The sequence below is a fragment of the Solanum pennellii genome, chromosome 10 (assembly GCF_001406875.1).
Source record: "Solanum pennellii chromosome 10, SPENNV200".
NCBI classification, from domain to species: Eukaryota; Viridiplantae; Streptophyta; class Magnoliopsida; order Solanales; family Solanaceae; genus Solanum; species Solanum pennellii.
The window spans coordinates 47,684,133-47,706,881 of NC_028646.1; the positions used below are offsets into that span (position 1 = coordinate 47,684,133).

Consider the following 22,749-nt stretch of genomic DNA (forward strand, 5'->3'; position numbering starts at 1 on the left):
TAAAAACTCAATCTATTAAACAAATACAATAACAAACTCAAATTTACTCATATAATAAAGTAATATAGTTTATGTCGTAGATTATTTAACCGACAAACACCTTTATGAGCCTAAGTGGTGATACAACGTCTTGATCAAGCTGCCAAAACTTTCCTATACTTTGTCGTCATATAGAACACCTAACTATGTGGATCAACTAGTCTATGCTTATAAGTACTAAGGAATCATTTATAAAGTATGATCATTTACTACCCATGATGGCTATATGGTTTATGGAGACTAGAATTATTCTAAAATTGCTTCCTCATATCGGTGATACTACACTACAAAAAAACACTTAAAATCTGGGGGTTAAAATTACATATTCCGGAGGTCAGTAACCCCCGCAATTTAGTTTTATGGCAGTTGCAGCAACTCCTACAATTAGGTGTGCCACAATTATGTCGCAGGGGTTTTTTTCCAACCCCTGGTACCTGTAGCGGGGGTTTGCTAACGGGGGTTTTGAACCCACAAATTGATAACTGCACAAATTCTAGGATTTAGAACCCCAACAATTTATATACTCTGGGAGTCAAAAACCCCACGATTCATGAATTATACATTAAAACTAACAAGAGTTTTAACTCCTGCTATTTATGAAATGTATCTTTTTCTAAAATTTTGCTGGAAATTAAATATTCAAATTTAAATAATAATAACTAATTAATTAACATAGACAAATCTAAAAGGGCATATTAGTATATGAAATAACACAATAGTTCACCAAAAAAGCATGTCATAAAATGTACTATTAGTTCTACAAACTTAATTGGAACATGTTATTCACTTCAACCATATTATTACAAGAAACTTTCAATCACTACAAAAAACTTGCTTGAACTTTAAATCACTACAAAAAATTGCTTAAACTTTAGATCACTAGCATCCAAACTCAAGAAAGGATCTACAATTGTTCATGAAACTTCAGCGGGGTTCACTACGATTACTATCACTAACATCACCTGGCTGCAAAGAAAAATACACATGTAAGTGACTTCATCCAAACTCAAGACTTTTACTCCGATAAAATATGAAATAATGCAAGCTAACACTAAGCATGTGAACAACAATACTAAATTCACTACTATGAAAGTAAATACCAATGCCACTCATTAACAAATAGGAGATGTAATCATGCAATTTGCTTAGAGATATGAATTGTCTTTGCAAGTACAACAAGACCAAGCAATTCAGATGAGTTTATGCGGAAATACTCATAGCATGATTGCATTTAAGGATATGAAAATCACAAATCCTAAAACTGATTCGACCTCAACAAATAACAATAGTAGTACATATCTGCATATGTGCAAATATGCATACGTACAATAGCTATTTTTTTTCTTTCTTGCCTTCTGACAGTACCTGGATCAACTTATGCAAACTTGACTATTTCACCGAGTACTTGCTAACCTCTGCCTACCAAGACTTTGGGAATGAGAAGAAATCACCTAATGTTTCTTGTCTCTATTGACATTTGAACCCTAATTTCCAATGATTTCCCCCCCCCCCTAATCGACCAGTAGACCACACTATTGGGTGCACACATAAGCATAGCTATCTAATTGCAGAAAGCACCAACAAGAAGGAGCAGAAAGTCCAAAGGGTTACACACATCCTATGATTTACCTGATGTTACTCGGCAGGCTAAGGAAAAGAAGTCAACAACAAGAACAATGCAAAGTAAATACAAACTTGTCGTTTAGACGCCAAAAGAAAACTCTTCATGGACTATAAATTAGGTTGTTGTGTATTTCCATAAGAGTACATAATGTTGCACAAGAAGCTCAAAAGGAAAATCATCTCCATTTACAAATATTGGACAGTAAAGGCCAATTTGCTGCACATTATGCACTAGCAGTGGCCATGCATATGTAGAATTGTTTTTCAATTAGCATTTGATGCACTAGCATTTGTTTTTCAATTAGCATTTGATGTAAACTAAACGAACATATCTGATATATAAATAAGGTCATTGAAGAAGAGAGAATGTAAACATTATATTTACCATTGTAGTAGTAGGAGCAAATAACCCCACAAATTGTTCTGGTAATGCCCCTTCTTTCATTATCATATATGACTTGAAAGCAGCCATCATTTGAATGTGAGAATTCAACAATTTATTGTAGTTCTCCTGGCAATTGGATGGACATGAAACACTCGAAGCATTCATACCGCTGAATCGAGGTCTTGCTTGTTTAAAAACTCTAGTGGGAACAACTCCTAATCCCAAACACCTTACCCTTCCAGAGTGCTCTTTTCCTAGAATTTTTCCAACTGCATCATCTGGCGATATTATAGACTCATCCACAGTGCTTTGACTCAGAGTTTGCTGAATTTTTTCCTGAGTATAGTACACACACAGAACACTTTATCAAAATTTTAAAAAGTAATTGAGAACAAAGATGTATTACCTAAATATAATCAAAGTGCATTCACATATTCCTGAGTTAGGAATTCCTTTACTCCTGAGTTTAGCATTCATAAAATAAGCAAAGTACATGCATATATTCAATCCAAGTGAGAGATAATTAGTGAGACATAATTTTAAATCATTTACTCAAGCAAGGATTTTAAATCACTTCAAAATGACAGCACACTATACTAAACAAGGCACCATCAAACTGATTTGAACAATAGCAATGACGAAAATATTAACAGAGAATCTCAGGTTTAAAATAAATAAGAGACTAAACATAAACTGCTTGACTTAACTTGTTAATAGAATAGGGACAGACTTGACACAACCAAGGAACTGGAGTGCTATTATTTCCCCCATTAACTAACTTACACAGATAACTTTTGCCGCTTCATTTACATATGCTCCATCTACATTCTTATGAGTAGCAAGATAAAGTTCTGCTCGCCCAGGCATTTGACCGGTCTCAGCCATCTATAAGCAAAACAATCAACTTAGAATAACTTAACTAATTAAAAATAATTACAAAATAAGTCATCTTAATAACTAAATAAAATGAAAAGAACTAAAATCTTTAACCATTTCAGCCCTTCTTCTAGAGTTAGCTTTGGATCCACCTGTGTGTGGAATGATTTGTTTCTTTCGACTTTCAGCATTTCTGTTGCACATTTCCTAACAAAAAAGATACACGAAATTCAATCATTAGAAAGTAATTATATGACTACACATACTACTTAAAACAATTAAATATATATACCTGTGTTTCTTTTTTATAACGATAATTAACATAAGAAGTCCACTGATCTCTTGGAATTCCAGGTGGAACATTATCCATAATCTGAGTTTTGCTTTTAAGTGGATCACTGAACACTTTCCATATGTCCAACCTATTTGCACTCCACTTCTTTGAAATACAGTTATAAACATATCGTCGAGCAGCTAAGTTGGTTGTCTCAAAAAAAAATCGAGGCTTCAATAATAAACACTAGTTAGCTTACCTATTAAATTTAAATATAAAGATTCGAGAAAAGAATATAAGTATAGTATTCAGAATATAGAGTTTATACCACTATGATTTGATCAAAGACGCTATCGAAGTATGACATAGGCATATTTGGCCATTTGTCAAAGTGCATTGGAAATAAGGACGAATCAGCAGCTAAAATTCCACAAAAACCAGAAAGAAGGGGTTGTGCTTCTCCAAATGGACAATCCAGGTAGTCAAAATTGACCACAATACGATCTTCTCCAGATAAATTTAGCACTTCTTTGACTTTCACTTTGAGTTTCTTTTTGTTTCCTTCTGAATCTGGAATAGTGAAAATGATATAAAATGAAAACATGTTCAATTTTCCAACCAATCATGTTCTAGAGTGGGTTGTAGTACTTGTTTATGTTTTTAATTGTTTCCCTCTATTGTTCCACAGTGGGTTGTTGCCTTTTATTATTCTTTATTATGTGATGTATTATGTTTTTAATTGTTTCCCTTCAATTGCAGCAATAATGACTTTTGATCATCAAGACATTGAGGGAAAACCAAGAAACTTGTATTTTTTTTTCACTTTGTGATTAAAATGAAGGGAGTAGGTAGAAAAGAAGATGAAAAGTGAGGGGAAAAATAGGACAAGCCCCTCTAACAAGAAGAAGAAAAACAAGACAAATGGAGAAGAAGAAAAAAAGATGAAAAAGAAAGCAGAAGTGTAAAGTTTACCTATTGCTTCTACGGTCCAATACTCCGTAGACTCACGTCCAACAACACGCTTCTTAAATGATTTCGGTTGTGATTCGGCCTGACTTGATGAAGTCGAATGTGATACAGCCTGATTTGAGGAAATAGACTGTGATGCAGCCTGAGTTGACTGAACCGGCTGTGATGTAGCCTGAACTGAGGAAGTCATCTGTTTTTTCGCCTGAACTGATGAAATCGATTGTGATGTGGTTGGTTGTGCGTTGGGCTGAACTGACAATGTAGGTTGTGTTTGAACTGAGTTTTGCAAGTTCTGCAAGCGCTTGGTCTTTGCCATTTCTACAATAAACCAAAGATAAGATAAATAAGAAATTCTTAAAAAAAATACTGTTATTGCAATACTTGTAAAGATTACTGGTTCATCCAGTTATAAGACTGCAGATTTTCATAAGAAATTTGTATCCAGATCCACACACACATGAAAAGTTCAAATCTTAATAAAAGAGTGATGTGATTAGCATATACAAATAGTTTTTCCTTTACACCAAAACTAAAAAGCATGCTATGTGTGTTCGACATATGCTCCTCTGTTGAGATTTGGACATTTCCATAATCAACATCGAAAAAATTTTCAAATTCTTGTTGTTGGTAGGGCTCATTCTCAAATATCTCTTCTTCATCAACTTGTCCCATGTCAAACACATCTCTTGGTTGTAAATGTATAGCTACACTCCATTCTTTATCTGTTTCATCATCAACATAGAAAACCATATTTGCTTGTGATGCTTCAATATAAGGATCATCATCCTCACGATCACCGGTGTGAATCAATTTAGAAAAATTGACACAATTAAAGTTCCAAACATCTCTTTTAAACCCTCTATCTCGAGTAGTGTCAGCCCACTTGCATTTGAAAAGCACAACCCTGAACTTTCCATAATAGTTAAGCTCAATAATATCTTCCAACTTCCCATAATATGGCAAATCTGCTTGTCTTGCATTTCTATCAGCACTAGATGCAACGCAAGAAGTGTTAGACATAAGAAAAACTCCACTATTTTGAGTTTTCAATCCTTGTTCTCTTGACAAAGTTCGAAATTTGAACCCATTAATGTTATAAGCAGTGAATCTTCTTGCATATGGCGCTGGACCTTGTGCTAAAAACTTTATATCATCAGAGATTGTGTCTTCTATATCTGGATTCATTATCTAAATAAGAAAAATATTTTCGTCAGATATTCTAAATTGAATTAGAAATCCTATGCAAAACTATCATCTAATTTCAATCACTCACCCGCTTAGGAAACCAATCAGTAAACTCTCTATTAATTCTCTTTTCTACCTCTGTTATCGAAGGTTTTCTGCCTCTTGAACTCCTTTTAATGTGTTGCCTAAATTCACTACAAATAAAATCAATGAACAACCATTTTACTAATGTTTTTTAATAGATCAAGCTTATTTAAATTACTTACTCAATAAATGGCTTTGCTGAAGCGCAATTAAGTAATACATATCGATGAGCTTGAGTTTTCTCCAAATGAGTCAAAGCAAATGTTATGAAGCCTCCGACAACTTTACCTTGTCGAGGGAACATAGATGACCTTTCAGGAACCTCATCATGATTTGTTTCATCATTTACTCGTTTAGGCCTATTTACCCTCGATTCGATATCCTCAAAATAACGAGAATAAAGAGTTAGAGCTTCTTCAATTTTTTGACCTTCAGCTATACATCCTTCTGCCTGTGATTTGTTCCCTATAAGTGACTTGAAATGACCTAACAATCTACCATTAAAATTACATAGTATTAGAACAAGCATTTACTTTGAGACAAAAGTTTTTAAAAATAAGATATTTTACCTTTCAACAAAATACATCCATCGATAATGTACTGGACCACCTTGTATTACTTCGTCCACTAAATGGACAGTTAAATGAACCATTACAGTAAAAAAGGATGGAAGGAACAACATCTCTAGGTGGCAAAGAGTGATAACAATCCGTTTTTGTAGTTTTTCAAGGTCCATGAGGCTCAAATTTTTCAGACAAATGTGTCTAAAAAAGGAACAGAACTCTACCAAAATTGCTACAACTTGATTTGGAAGCACATTGCGAATTGCTACCGGCAGTAATTGTTCCATAATGATGTGACAATCATGACTTTTTAATCCAAAGATCCTCTTTGATTCTAGATGTATACAACGAGATATATTACTCGAATAACCATCGGGCATTAAGATATTCTTTAAAGTTGTAAGGAAGGTCACTTTCTTATCCTTTGGAATTGTAAATGCACCAAGCCGAAAATCACCATTCTCATCTGCCCAAAGGTCTTCCCTTATACCCATATCTTGTAGATCTTTTCGAGCTTCAATGTGATCCTTTGACTTTTCTCTATCATTTAACAGAGTGTGAATAATATTGTCAAAAACATTTTTTTCAATATGCATAACATCTAAATTATGGCGCAACAAGTTGGATTCCCAATAAGGAAGATTGAAGAATATGCTTTTTTTCTTCCACTGTTTAGTTGAACCTTCACCCACACTGCTTTGTCTATTTTTTTTCTTTTTCTTTTTATTTTATCATTCAACTTTTCTTGTCTTCCAAATGTAACATTAATATTTGTCACTTGTTGCAAAATATCAGATCCAGATAACTTTTTGGGGGGGTTTCTTTCTTCTACAGTTCCATCAAAATGATTCCTCATTAATCTGAATTTATGATTTCTTGCCAAAAATCGACGATGACCAACAAAGCACCACTTTCTACTATGAGTAAGTCGACAAGGTTTCATGTCAAAATTACAAGATGGACATGCAAAACCGGTATATGTGTTCCAACCAGATAAGATACCGAGTCCCGGAAAATCACTAATTGTCCACATAAGAGCTGCCCGCATTCTAAACATTTCATTCTTTGATGAATCAAAAGTCTGTACACCTTCACTCCACAACTCATTCAACTCCTTAATAAGTGGTTGTAAGTATACATCTATGTTATTTCCCACCATTCGTGGACCTGGAATGATCATTGATAGAATAGAATTTGGTTGTTTCATGCACAACCAAGGTGGTAGGTTATATGGAACCAAAATTACAGGCCAAATGCTATTATTAGTACTCATCGCTCCAAAGGGATTGAAACCATCACTAGCTAACCCTAATCGAACATTTCGAGATTCAAAAGCAAATTCAGGATAAGTTGTATCAAATCTCTTCCACGCCTCACCATCTCTAGGATGCCTTAAGATTCCATCTTTGTTACCACCTTCCATATGCCACCTCATATGTTCTGCCATCTTAGAGCACATGAACAGTCTTTGTAATCTTGGCTTTAATGGGAAGTAACGCAAAATTTTTGCAGGTCTCTTTTTTTTCTTCTTACCCCTAGCAACCACTTTAATGTTTGTATTCTTCTCATCAAGCTTCCATCTCGAAGTATGACAATGCTTGCATGTTTCCTCATTAACATCATCTCCCCAATACAACATGCAATCATTTGGACAAGCATCAATCTTAACATAATCAAGACATAACTTGTTGATAGTTTTCTTAGCCTCATAAAAAGAATCAGGGATCTTTGCAAATTCAAAGGCATCCCTGAGTAGATCCAATATCATAGTCATTCCTTTGTCATTTAGACTAGACAAACACTTTATGTGATATAACTTTAACAAAAACTCTAATTTTGAGTACTTAGACCCTTCATACAATTCTTCCCTTCCATCTTTGAGCAACTCAAAAAAGTCTTTGTCATATGATGTGGGTATATCCTTTAATATCTCTTCTTCTGCCACTATTTGCGATGGACCTACATCAAATCTCTCTTGCCTAAAGCCATGAAATGCTTCGTTAATCAATAATTCTACAGGATTTTTTGGAGGCAGTGTATCCTGAGTAAACTCTCTGCTTTTAGAATTTTGTAACACACTTGTTTCCCCATGCATAACCCAAATGACATAATTTTGAGGAAATGGCTTGCAAATCAAATGATCAAATACTACCTCTCTAGTCTGCCATTTTCCAAAACAACATTGAGGACACGGGCATTTTATTCTATCTTCTATAGCTCCATTTTTAAAAGCAAATTCCAAAAACTGATTCAAACCAACCAGATATTCCTTTGTGGTCCTTGGCATTCTAATCCAAGATTTATCCATCGAAAAAACAAAATTAGCAGACAATATCACCTATAAGATTTTCATGAGAAAATAATAAGGTTAGAGTGATATTTTAACAATTTTATGTACCAGCTAATGCAGAAATGGAGTATATGCAGAAATGGTCATAATGTTTTCTTTTTGCATGCCAAAATTGTAACATAATGAACAAAGGAAGTGGATGTGGATTTACCGAACAACAATCTGAGAGAAAATGTCTATTTTTTCTCTATTTAGTACTACTGTAGTAAGCGCACCTAAATTATTTACAGGCTTGTACTCGATATTCAATCACTTTGTGTATGTACTAACTTATTCGGCAGAAACTCATTGATTTATTTTGTAAGTAAAATAAAACAGATAGCTGAGATTGAGAAAGATCAGCATCAGCATCAACAAATGACTTGATACCAGGAAGTTCATCAAGCTATCATCAAAGAGTACCAACATATATCAAAAGGGGGTCAGAGTACCTCAACTTTCTTTATCCTTAAACAAACAAGATCTAGCAGCTCTCCAGTTCCTGCTCCAGTTCAAGATAAACCAAATATTGAAAGGGAGGTCAGACCTGATAAATAAAACAAAAGAAATATTTTCTATAAGATTATGCAAAAGGAATATCTAAACAACAGTCATGATATCACAACATTTGCTTATATAGAACGACTAACTTAAAGTTATGAATCTATCTATGAAAACTCAAGTTATGAACTAGCCAGATCACTAGAAATCATGTCACTCAAGTCAGTATTCATCAAAAATGGTAAAATATGTTCCTGAATCCTAAATGTTGAATTTGTCTTAAAATGATAAACTAGAATGAACGTAAACAGACGAAAGACTGGTTAATGAGAACATATTTTCTTGACTGGAAATGGAAGATTCCAGGTCCTACAGCTCAGTCTAAGCAGCCTGAGAACGTTGATGCAAACAGAGTTAATATCGATACAGCAGCACCAATCCAATATGTGAAACAGGCAGTTTCAAAGTTTGGAGGGATTGTTGACTGGAAGGCTCATCGACAACAGACAGTCGAGGTATTCTCTCCAACGCCTCTCGAAGCTTGGCCTTACAGGCTCTTTCATGTTATTTTCTTGACTTGGAAAGTTCGTTTTTTTTTCTTCTTTGGTTGTGCAGAGACGGAATCTTATCGAGCAAGAACTAACAAAAGTGCAAGAGGAGATCCCATTGTATAAGAAACAATGTCAGGATGCAGAAGATGCAAAAGTGCTAGTTTTGAAAGTATCTGACTTATCTAAAACAATAAAATTTGATCATAAGTTTTAAAAATAAGGCAAAGTTGCTCGATATTAGACAGTACAAGAGCAAACATGACCTTAAATATGTTAATTCGTATGTAATTTTTATCACCGTTGATTATATCGACCCACTATTCGAATCTTTAGTCCTTCCAAAGTATTACATCATGATGATATATGCCTTTCACAAAAATGTCATGTCTTTATTTAAAATGTACAAACTATGTGATGGACCATTTCTATGAAAGAAAAGAAAAAAAAGCAAGTTACCAAACTATTTATAGCCATATTTTCATATATAGTTGTCAGCACTTTCATTTTGGTTTAGATAATAGTAAAAAATAATAACACAACCAAATTACTTTCTAAACTCGTAGAGTCCAAACAAAAATGCTCAAAGCAATGTTAGTTTCATTTGACAATGACATCCTTCTGTATTGGGTCATCTACTGTCCAACTTTCTTGAGTCACTTTTTGTATGTTCCTTTAAAAAAATACATGAAGTTATCAATGATATAATTGATCATTATTGTGGTTTATTTTGGACATTTTTGTGTTGAGAGTGTGCAATAAGGTCACCTATAACATTTTTCTACCACTTGAGTTATCTTAGCCTCAGACAGATCCAAAAGGGGAGAAGACACACATTGTTCGGTGCGTGAAAGACGAGGAACGGGGAGAGGGGGAAGGGAGAAGTAAGGCTCGAAGAACAAGCCGAGCCGTGATTCTGGCAATGTAGTTGGACTCTCATGTCGATCCGAATGAATCATCCTTTCCTAATTAACTAATAAAAATGCGCTCTCTCTACTAGCTTGCACTTTTAAAATCTGTTAACTCCGAATTAGATGTTCTCCGTAAGGATTATGATTTATTGGTATCCGAAAAAGATGTTGCTGTGGAAAAAGCAGAAGAAGCTGTTTCGGTATCAAATAAAGTTGAGAAGACAGTTGAGGATTTGACAATTGAGATCATTACTTCAAAGGATGCTTTGGAGGCTGCACATGATGCACATCTAGTCAAGAAAAGTATATTACAGAATACTCTATCCCCTTGCATGATCTATGCCACATTAAGAGAACTTCTCTTCATTCTATAACTGCATCAATATGTAACAAATCCTATCTATGCACATTATCCATTGACAATATTGTGAGAGAAGCAAAAGCTGACTGCTATTCCGCCACAATCGAAATGAGTAGTTGAGTCATTGCTAATCTACCATCAAAAGAATCACTACCATTTCCAAAACAGAATCCTTGTGGAAATACACAATTTTTACCACTCCTATCATTATCACATGAATTGATAACAGTCAGACATACGACAATCGACACGAACATTCAAGAACTCAGCTCCCCTGTCATTGCAATCAACATACGTATTGTCTTTTAAAACCCCAGCAAAGGGATAGTAATATGTCAATGCTTTTGAGAGGGATTTGTGAAGAAGTTGAGATATGTTATTAGAAGGGATTGTTCACTTACAAATGTTCACCTCCAGTGACTGGTAATACCAAAGCTAATTTTACCCTGAATAGCTTTGAAAAGGGTGGAGATGGCGGTGGACCATCAGAATGTGATAACCAATACAAGTATACAGAGATAAGTGAATCGAGGGCATATGTAACAGCTAAACAAAGAGAAACTATATACACCTTATGCATAAACAAGGATTGACAGAGAAGATAGATTTTACAAAGAAACAAGCCACCTGTTGAGCTACACGATTGAGACTAAGAATCTGTAGACACAAAATGCCTCGAAAAGTTTGTAATTATCGCCAAAATTATAACAAAATAAACCTAATTCTACAACAAAATACATGTTCAAATTTAATAATTTGAATTTTTCCTCCAAGACTAATACAACAATATTAACCTAATTTTACCTCCATGCATCTATACAAACAGCAAAGAAACAAGCTTACTTAGTAAATACAAGCAATAATTTGTACAATTTGTGAAGATTCAGATGAGAAAATCCAAAAATATGAGGCTGGTTCATTATTCAAAGAGGTGATAAGTGGAAAACATTACCTTACAACACCTATCCCATTTTGAATCTCGTGAGTAGCTGAAGTTTATAGAGCTGTGACGCCGGAGGAGTGCGATGGTGACGACGGAGAAGTACCGCTAGACGTCGGAGGTGCTTGTGACAGTGAGAGAAGTGTGACAGTGAGAGAGATAATTTGAAAGTTTCCTAAAGTTGGGTTTATTTTGTGTTTTGCAATTTAAAGTAAAAATAACTTTTTATTAAATTATCTATTTCCAAAAGTTGTGAGTATTTGCATTTCATAAATAAAAAATATATATCTTATATTATTTAATAAAAAATATATTCTGAAATAGCAGATGTTTAAACTCCCGGTATTTACTTAAATTTTTCTTTAGGGGTTTTAAATCCCGCTAAATATTTTTATTTTCCGTCAGCTATTAAACCCCCGTTATTTAATGTAATATGTGGGAGGTGTAGCTAACCTCCGCTTTGAAACCCCCACGATTTAGGTGTTTTTTTGTAGTGCTATTACCAAATATACTTAGCGTATATGTTTTTAAGAAAGTCTTTCATTGGTTTGTGATAATGACTCAAAACATAGAATAAAAGCTCTTTTGGAAACCGGTGGTTCACTTTCTTGTTCAAATGTAAAAACATTTTAAACTCTTGGGAATACTTAGTTCCGTTATAACTTTTGAAGAAATGAACTCAAGTCCTTACTCTTTGTTTAACTCAAATCTTTAGGCTTAAAACAAAGTTAAAACGTTTTTAAAAGACATTCGAAAAACTTTATGAATTTCTCTTCACTTGATTCTTAACTTCTTAACTTTTCTTGAATTGAATTAATGGATTCAAGGATTGTAATTTGTGATAGGAAGGATCTCATGATGTTTGGGACTCTTTTAGCTAGTTAATCATGGAAAAGATCATGAAATCACTATTTGGAAACTAGTCCATGACGTGGAGATGTATTGAATTATTTTATCGCGAAGTTTAATTTTGAAACAGAGGAGTTCGTCTCCTAAGTGCGACGCAGAGGTGATTTTTTTACACTGGGGAGCAAGTCCACAATGCGGACTTGCGTGCCAAAACCTGGTCGATTTTTTTCCTTCATTTTGTCACCATAATTCGCCTATATCTAATTCTTTATTCAACCATCTTTAGATTCAAATACCCAGTATATATACACAAGAATCTAACCCGAAGCAACCCTTAAAATGACACGAGTTCATGAAGAACTTCACAATTCCATCATATATAAGGAACTAAAGCAAACTTCTAGAACATAATTCAAGAACATCATACTTTGAACTTTCTAGAAAAAAATTTCTCTAAACAAACATGTTTTGGCGCGTGGGTGAATGAATTCAACAGTATGAACGTCTCACATACATCGTAGGATTGAATCCTTGGTGAATTCCACAACCAAAATCGCAAGAACTTGACGAATCTTGAGTTTCTCTTATTCTTTCTCCTGTTTTTCCTTCTCTCAATGACCTGGCATATTTCTTAATTGCGTAAACTGAACTAACTCAGTTTAGAGGTCACATCATCATATATATTATATATCCTCTATTATAACAGTGGGAAGAATCCAAGTTAAAAGTTGAATTACCATTTCACCCTTCAACTAAATAAAAATATTTATTAATTATTAATCCTAAATAATAGTCCTATCATATTAATAAATGTTAATGCTAATGCGAATGCTAACCATCATATACAGTTTACCGTCACCTTCAAATTCCCAAGAGTCATGACCTTTGCATCTCCTATACATGTTTTTAGAAATCCAAAAGTCTGAGATAGATTTCCTCAGTTATTAGGATTCCTATTGTTATATTCTACTTGTGGAGATGGGTAGCTTCAAGAACTACATCCATGCTCTCGGTCCTGGTATATATTTTATGCCATCTTTTTGATATAACAAATTGCTATATGTTATTCCTATGGTTTCTTTTTCCTGTTTGGGACTATATCATGTTAACTTATTTTTATTTTTATCTCATACTATGACTTGCTTCAATTTAAATGGTGTCAAAAGTGAGCTTGAGATACTTTAAATGGCATCGAGAATTGATCTTCAGGTTTCTAAAGATTCGTCATAAGGAGAATATAAGATATTTATCGCAAACGAAGCAGGAATTGCTAACCAGATGAAGGATGCATCCAAATAATTTGTCTTTCAAGAACCAGTTATTTGGAAACAAAGATGTAAGGATAGGTACATAGTTCTCTTGTTTTTTTCCCTAAACAAATATATTGAAAAAAATTGAGTCTTTTTTTCCTGTGTGACTAGGTTGCCTAGAGGATAATTTGGCATTTTTCTAATGAGGCTTTGTTGCATATGCTGGTGTAGAACTACTCTTAGTAGTGATGCCATAAGAAAATGATGGTTGTCATTCTATGTATGAACTCAATGATTTCTTTTAGCAAATTGAGTTTTTCAATCAACACCTAACTTTTTCCCATAGTTGTTATGTGCCATGATGCTAAATATGAGATATAAAAATGAATTCCTTCAAAATTTTTAGATCAATCTATTTAAATTTGCTTCAGTGATGAAGGTTTTCTCTTCTATAGGCAGGGCCGACAAGGACTCCATTACAGGTATTAAGTAAGTAGTTGGAGGAAATCATGGCACATCCACTTCGTCATCTCACTCTCTTTTTGTTCAAAGGGGTAGAAAACATTCCGCCCTTCTAGCCTCGAGTAGTGGACAGTGTATCATTAATAAAGGTGCTATTAATGATAACTATGGTGGTATGAGTACCATTTTCTCTTGACTTAACCCATGCATTAACATCATTGGGTAAGCTAAAGTTTGTTAGTGGCTCTACTACTCCCATTGTTGGAAGTGGTACTGTGAAAGCAAACCATCTCGCTCTAACCCTTGAATTCTTTTTTATATTTCCGTCGTTAAATATATTGTTTTTAATCTCCTCTCCTTATAGTTTAGTGGTTTTCACTCCTTAACAAAAAATATTGAACTCCAGTGTAACTTTCGTCTAGGATTTAAGGACCCGGGGACGTGGGGACTTATTTTTCCTACTTAAATCTCTGTTATCTCAAGTAAATTTAGTATTTTCGTAAGTGTGCTTGGTAATAAGATATTTCACTATGGATTGACGAAAGGAAAAAACCTTTCTGATAACCATTTTCGTCTCAACACTTCATTTCTTCACCATCAAAGTTATAGACCCTTAGTTATGAAAGCAATAGAAATAAGGAGACAAGAGAAGAGCGATTTCTTGTTCTTTCTCTTGTATGTTCAAGTGTACACAATATGAGTTCCTATGCCTCTCTCTATTTAGTAAGAATAGAGGCATACAAAAAATGGTTATAACATAGCATTAACATGGGAGATTATGGAAAAAGTTAGAGGTTGTACAAATTATATTCATTATGATGTATGTAGTGAAGGATTAACTAAACATCAAAGAGAATATTCGGGGACATCCATATTAATATTTCATAACTAAAAATCAAATGTTGTTGCTTTTGACGTCTAAACAATATATAGGGACTTCAAGTCCATATTGTTGTTCTTGGTTCTAGAAAATGGTGAAATAAACTCTTAATGTCTTACTGCATATGGATCTCACTTTTAGACGCTAGAATGTTCCCAATCTGCCATGTTTTTGTTAATGTGTTGGAAATTTTGGTTTTGATAATTGCCGCTCAACTCAGACTGCCTTCTTTTGTCAATGAAATGACTTTAGCTTAGAGTCGACTAATGATAATCAAATAAAATAAAAAATGAAAAGGCTGGTTGGAGTAGATGACAAATATTTGTGAGAATGGAATTCCTAGGTTTGAAAGAGCAGGACCAAGGAGATGGAAATTGGTTCATTGCCTTCGGTTCTATTGAAATTGTCCAAGAAAATATACGGTGGTTAAATTGTGGCTGTTTTGTTTTCCTCGCCAAATCAAAGAATAATAGTGTGCTTTCTTGAATTAAGTACAATTTCTCCTATTTATACACATACAATGAAATTAGATATAGACTTAACTTTTTCCTTTTTCTTTTATCATTTTTCTTGACAGTCTTAAGTTTTTAATTTCCTGTGTAACTAGAGAATCTAGCATTTAGATAATAGTAATGAATCATTTGATTACAAATTCAAGATATAGCGAGACAAAATATCTACTCCTTTAACAAGTATGTATACAGTGTAGAAAAAAAAATGCACATGTGGATGAATATATCATATATTATTATAAGTGGGAAGATTGTAACTTCAAAGTGTAATTACCATTTTGCCCTACAATATTAATTAAATATTAATTTATAAAAATATTAATTAGCTGAAATTCTCATCCCTAATTAAATCACCCAAAAACGTGTAATTGCTGCTGAACAGTCCTCCATCACTGTAACAATCCATTTTTTCAACTCCATTGCTTTAATTACCAGGTATTCCAAAACCTTTTCAGATATTGTATTGATCTATGTAAATGTCTCCAACAACATGTGATCACATTTTTCTGTTTCTCTTATCTTGCCAAAAACAAATACATGGATCATTGCCAGGTAAAAAAACATTATCCTCTCCTTATCTATCAAAATCTGCTCTGCTTTCCTTGTTTAGTGTGTATGTGTTTATGTAGCTTATTCGTTTCATCTATTTGTTGTTTTTGACAAGTTCGATTCCATGTACTGCCGTGGTTATATGATAATGCATTATTAGTTTGCTGCTGGCGGAAACCATTGTTATATGTTTATGGATGTTCGAAAGCCAAGCAAACTCATACTGATTTTTTGGATTCAATAAGTGCAATAACTACTTTCATAAATTATCATGACTTGAATCCTTTAGGTGCAATAACTGCTTTCAGAAATTATCATGACTTGAATCCATTAGGTGCAATAACTGCTTTTAAGACTGGAATTCCAGTTATTGCACCTCTCTGAGGTAGAGAGTGGTTTAGATATTTTAATCTTGTCAATTCGGTGGGAATCTTTCCAGTGAGCCGATCCCAAGATAGATAACGCTTTAAGCATATTCAATTCCCTCCCTTTCCATTGAAATATGACCTTCGAGATTGTTATGGGATACATTGAGTACCAAAGCAAACCAAGTTCCATTAGTGCTTCCGAATTGACACCTTCAAAATGTTTGTTTGATATATCTCTGACTGTCATAATTGTGCTGCTGATTCTTTCTAGATCCATATTGTTTTCTTTGTCACCAAACTCAATGAATCCTTATACACTTCATTGCTGACTATTTGTATATACGACCTCACTGAACCCTCAATTATTATGTTGCTATGTTCACTCTAAAGTAGTAGTTTCATATATTTGATCTTGCCTTTGGCTAATTTGATCATTACCTTGTAGTTTCCAAAACTTTTGCAGGAAGTGAGCCACTTAATTCATTACGAGAAAGATAAAAAGTTTGCAACTTTGAAAAGCAAAACTTAGTCTTATAAGTACTTGTAGGTCCATGGAACTTGTTCGACTTTAATATAAGGATCTGCAGCTGATCAAGAGTTCCTAGCCAAGCTGTAAATGTGTCATCTATAGTGTTGTTACGCACATCAAGGATTTCTAGACCATCATAGTTGACCAACGACATCTGCACAGGTCGTTCAAATTGGTTACCATTCCGGACAATGGTTCTCAATGAAGTACTCTGCGCACATAACGGTGGACTACTCCCTGTGAAATTATTGCTTTAAGTCCAACGCCATTAGATTAGTCATACTTTCCAAGCAACTTGGAATCAAATTACTGAAGTTGTTCTGTGATAAATCTAGAAATTTAAGCTTGTTCATGTAACAAATGGATGAAGGTAATGGACCCGGAAGAAAGTTAAATTTCAGATCAAGATAATATAGGTTATAGTAATTAAATTCCTGTAAGTGAATTATGTAAAATATTTAGGAACCGCAATGCGTCACACCTCATACTACTAAACCACTTAGGGATTTGACCACAAATCTTATTGTTAGAAATATCCAAACATGAAAGATTCTTTACATTTATCAAGAAGTATGGAAAATTCTTCAGTTCACAAGATAATAAGTCCGAAATTGCAAGACTAGGAAAGGTGTTACTTGTTCCCTCATCAACGGTGATTTTATTTGATGAAAGGACAAGCCTATAAAGGTTTGTGAGATTCACAAGTGATTGAGGACAAGAACCACTGAGTTGACTATAGCTTAAATCCGGTTGTATTTATGTCCAAAAGAGTGTTGCTCGGGTGGATCTTTGGCAAAACTTTTTTGACAAGATCATTCCCACTCAATTGAGCCTTTCCAATTTTGGTAGAAGGAAAAATTTCTCTGTGAGAACACCTTGCAGATTAGTATATTCAAGATCCATGTACTTTAAGGAAGAATAAATATTGACAGGTATCGGAGATGTGATGATGACAAAAGAGAGATAGTACCTCCAGATTAGTCACGTTGTGAAGCATTGCCTCAAATGTTCTCTGATCAAGTTGTAATCCATACTTATAAGGAGGAGAAAGATCAACTGAAACAAAATTGGAAAAGTATGAGATTTCTGTTGGGATTTTCCCACTAAAGTAAGAATGAAAAAGGTTGAGAAGCTTCGAATTCCTCAATTGGCCAATGTTATGTGGGATTGAAGAAGAATAATCGAAGTGATTGTAAGCAAGGTTTAGTGTCTGAAAATGATAAAGTTGGAAGAGGCTGCTATTGGGATTAAAAGTTCCACGAAGCTGACTACAACTAAGGTCCAGTGCTATAACATGACTGGTTAACATGTCATGACAACTGACTACATCCTAAGTGCAACATTCCCTTGTGCCATTCCAAGACTTTATTTTAGGGAAAGCAGTTGTAGCACATCTGTAACTAGGGTCGGATATAATCTCGAAGTGTTGCTTAAACTGAAGAAAATATGATGATCATAGTAGGAAGAAAAACATCTACTGATGTGTTCATTTATGGATGTCATGTCTTTATTTACTTTTCTTTCTTTTCTATTTGAATTTGTAATTTTTTCTATAAATTTGATGTTACACCACCTAGACATTTTGTAATATTTTTCTTTATACGTAGTCAATTTCTTTTTGGATTACTAAACCTGAGTTTAGTAATTAAGATATATTAATTCTTCTGATATGATAAAAAGTTTATTTTTTATGAAGTATTGAAAATATCAAGCCTCCAACATCTTTCACAAGATTTTCATGTTATATTTGTGAAGAGTTATATTCTTATGTCAAACTTACATACAAAAGGATAATGTCAATTAGGGGACAAACGTGCAATGCACGTTCCCATGACTAGTATTATTATAAGTGGGAAGTTCCTAACTTAAAATTAAAAGACTTTTTAATTTAATGCATATTGATTGTTGCTTTTTCTCTTGTGTTTTTGGTCTTCTTTGTGAGTATCTATATATGTGGTTATATACATTTGTTGTATTAAGATTATTTGGAATAATATTATTTCCACTTCACTTTGAAGAACCGTATGATTATGTTTTTTATTATTTGTGAAGATTCTATACGGTTAAAGTACTGATAATAAATAATTTCTTATCTTTCTTCTGCTAATAGTTTCTTTCCTTTCTCCTGGTAATCGTTATTTCATTATAGTATTATAGTTTTCATCTTTTTTTTAGGTGAAAATGTTTACACTACACCTTGTGAACTACCAAAACTTTTTTTTGTTACCTTTATATTTTCTGTTTTTATACTTATCAATTGTTTTACATTTTAAAACTCTCTAAAAAGAGTTATTATATTAATATTACTTTTAATAATAAATATCATCTATAGAATAATAACATAATAGTAAATTTATATTCATTGTAGTTAAATCTACGAAGCATAATTTTCATTTTCTGGTATACCAATTTCTAAATTTTCAATTGGTGCATATGTTATATTTCTATTCTAAAAGTAGACAGATTATAAATTGAAAGTTCAATTATCAAAATGTTCATTAAAAGTTCCAGGACATTTTTATCCTTTAATCATGAACAATTTTCTTCATATTCATGTACAAAATTTAAAAAAAAAGCATTCAAAAAAATCTTGTATTTAGTTATTATAATTATTTTTATCAAATTATACTAATAAATCACCAAAAGGCAAAATGAGTTTAATAGTTTAACCATCACTATATTTAATAGCTATTAATTTTGTTTCTTCTTTTTTATTTCTTATTTCTTGTAATTCAAAGGGTTAGACAAAAAAAAACTTTATTTTTATGTATTCTTCATAAGTAATATAGTTAAGAGTTATTAATTATGTGATTTTCGTATGAACTAACAATAAAAGTTCATCACAAATTTATCAAATAAAACAATACTGACAATTTAAACACTTACTACTAATTTGTTAGAGTATTTTATTATTTCTATGCAAGTTACAAATTGTATTACTTATTATAAATATAAATGTAAATAATAAAGCAGGACACTTCCTTTCATATTCAAGTTAGTTTTCATTTCCTCATTCCAAAATAAGGTAAAAAAAATTGTTTTTCTTTTTGTTAGCTTTAACAGTTTTGGTATTTTTGCTCTATTACATAGTTCTTTTTTGCACTTCAGTATTTAGCTTTTCTCTAACTAATCCAATAGTGAGATTTTTGACGTGCTAATTATAAGTTTCTTTTCTTGAATATAAATTTTATGTAGTTTAAGATGTGGATAAAAATACTTATAGGTTTAGTCGGAGGCTAAATTATGTAACACTGAAAAATTACAAAATAGAGGTAAGAATCTTTTTGAGGTATTTTTAGGAATAATAGTTGAATCTCTTTTATCAAGCTTGAACTTTAATGATTTTGACTTGCTGATAAATGAGGCGTGATGACGTCAAACAAAGATCGAGGAGTTTACCCTCAAAGATTTTGAGAAGAAAATGACATATGTATACATTGTTACTGATCTTTTAGTATATTGCAGACTTATAATTTTAGTGTGGATTCAATTATAATATTTTTTCTTTATAGATTTAAAATGATTATTTTAGATGGTAGGAGATACTATGCATTAGATTTTGGATACTTATGATAAAGAAAGAGAAAGTCCATACACATATATTTATAGAGAGAAAGATCCTAACTCAAAATGGAATTATCATTGTGCCCCTAATTTTCAAGCTGATGATGCATTATTTATTGTAAATGCAATAATGGCTAAATAATGGATAAGGAGAATATGGAATGTTGGAGTGTATTTGATTTATTAATGTATTGTTAATAAATACTAAGTAATGGTTATAATAATCAACCTTACATAGACTTTTTCGCTTAAAAATAAAAATTGACCATTCACATTCTTATAAATTATAAGGGCTCACATTCAATATAAATTTTTATGTTAAATTTTACTTATAAAAGAGTGATAAATAGAATAATTATGCTTCGTTTCATCACACTCCCAACATCAGAATAATCTTAGAAATATGACATATTTACATAAGAATATAAATCTGCTAGAGTAGTACAAATCTGGTACTGAGGTTGATATTTATTTTCTTCCATATAAATAATTGCCTTTTAATTATATGTTATGATGGTTTAAAATGTTGATTAGGATACTAGCTTTAAAACTTATTCCTACAATTGTATTACTAAAAAATGTTAGTTATATTCTTACACTTTAAAATGTGTATACATATTGTATTTGTGCTTAATTTGGGGTAAGATTCTTTAGAAATATTTGTAGTAACATTAATTTTGGAAATTTTCTCACTACTTATATTTTATCATGCCATGTTGTAGTTTTACAAACAGCCACATATTTATTATTTGATTACACATTGCACCTATGTAACCAAATTTAATAATTTTTTCTAAGTTTAGGCAATCCTTAGTATTTTGTATTGAACAACTAAGTCTTTTAAGTAACTTAATTATCTGTAAAATTCAATTTGTACTTTCTTTCTTCAAATTTATATTACTCTTTCCACATATTTTTGATATTAACTTATTATTTTTTTGATAAATATGCTAGCAATATTGGGACACACGTGCAACAAAGGTGCCCTAAAACTAGTAACTTACTAAAAATGAAAAACTGTAATTGGGTAATGAAAAGACTAAACTACCCTTCAAAAATCCGGATTAGACCGTCCTTATTTGAGCAACCCAACTTCAAATTTGCATATTTCACCCGTACAAACTCGAAATCACACAAACTCGGTGGCGTTGGAAAGATAATTCTAAGATCTTTCCTAAAATTAGATTGAAACACACCTTAATCAACCTAATATTGGAGTTATGGTCGTTTTAAGTTGACTAAAAACTCAACTTAACATACTTAACAAATTTTCTAGTTTTCAATGCTTTCCAAAAATGACTCTTCGAAATATTATCTTCTTCCTTGTTATTTAAATTAGGGAGATTTTACAATAAATGTGCTAAAAGTATCCATGGATATTATTTTAAAAAAAAATATACCTATGCCATCAGTTTTGGTGATAAAAAAAATCAAAGTTTTCCTCATGATTTTTCCAAGTGAATATGCTTAATTTAAGTTACGAGTTATAGCTAGGACGAGTTATTGATGAGTGTAGATTTTTTTTTAAAAAAAAAGAATAAAAAGACCGTACAAATTAAATATAATTTCATATCATATTTTGCTCGTTTAAAAGTTAATAAGGATACTTCTGAAGAGATATCAACAAAGTTGAGTGACCTTATCATTACAAAAGAAGAAAAACACGACTTTAGATAATTATCAATAATTGAGTCACCGTTATATCATAAAAATGAGACAATCTACTATTAACGACATTATATTATATTATTTCATTTTCCTATACGGTAAATTTAATTTCCAAAACCTCCCCACCCCTCCTCCAACCCTTTATATGTTTCCCTCTAATTTTGAAACCCTTTGCAAAACTTCATATTCTCTCAAAATCTCCCAATTCTTTGAAACTACCGGCTAGGTTGTACCTAAAGGGCAACATATATGGAGTCCGAAACTCAAACGGTAGAAAATATTAACAAAAATTCCAAAAGGGTATATAAAATTTTATATAAACCAAAACAATAAAATCGCTCCGCCGGCAGCGATTTACTTCAACTGAAAAAGTAAAATCGCTGCCCCAGCAGCGATTTTGCCAAAAAGTTTTTTTCTTCTTACAAACCGCTGCCAGGGCAGCGATTTATAAAAAAAAAAATTTTTATTTTAAAAAACATAAATCGCTGCCTAGGCAGCGATTTACATTTAAAAAAAAAAAAAATTTTTTA

At 32.6% G+C, this 22,749-nt stretch overlaps 2 protein-coding genes across 3 annotated transcripts; both read right to left on the minus strand.

Moving 5' to 3' along the window:
- Positions 1–901: 901 nt before the first annotated feature.
- Positions 902–5,985, minus strand: LOC107002022. Of its 2 annotated transcripts, XM_027912307.1 has the most exons (9): positions 5,618–5,985; positions 5,440–5,545; positions 4,170–5,354; positions 3,526–3,767; positions 3,216–3,428; positions 3,038–3,130; positions 2,831–2,932; positions 2,048–2,383; positions 902–1,005 (listed from the first exon to the last, which is right to left on the minus strand). In XM_027912307.1, the coding sequence occupies exons 3-9, from the start codon at positions 4,480–4,482 to the stop codon at positions 964–966; spliced, it is 1,341 nt and encodes a 446-aa protein (XP_027768108.1). In that variant the 5' UTR covers positions 4,483–5,354; positions 5,440–5,545; positions 5,618–5,985; the 3' UTR covers positions 902–963. The 2 variants fall into 2 exon arrangements, with proteins under 2 accessions (XP_027768108.1, XP_027768109.1); XM_027912308.1 differs by lacking the exon at positions 3,216–3,428 and having other exon boundaries at positions 5,618–5,983.
- LOC107001301 lies at positions 4,557–8,306 on the minus strand. The gene is made up of 5 exons (XM_027912118.1): positions 6,739–8,306; positions 6,005–6,538; positions 5,618–5,929; positions 5,440–5,536; positions 4,557–5,354 (listed from the first exon to the last, which is right to left on the minus strand). The coding sequence occupies exons 1-5, from the start codon at positions 8,304–8,306 to the stop codon at positions 4,557–4,559; spliced, it is 3,309 nt and encodes a 1,102-aa protein (XP_027767919.1).
- Between the last annotated feature and the right edge of the window lie 14,443 nt (positions 8,307–22,749).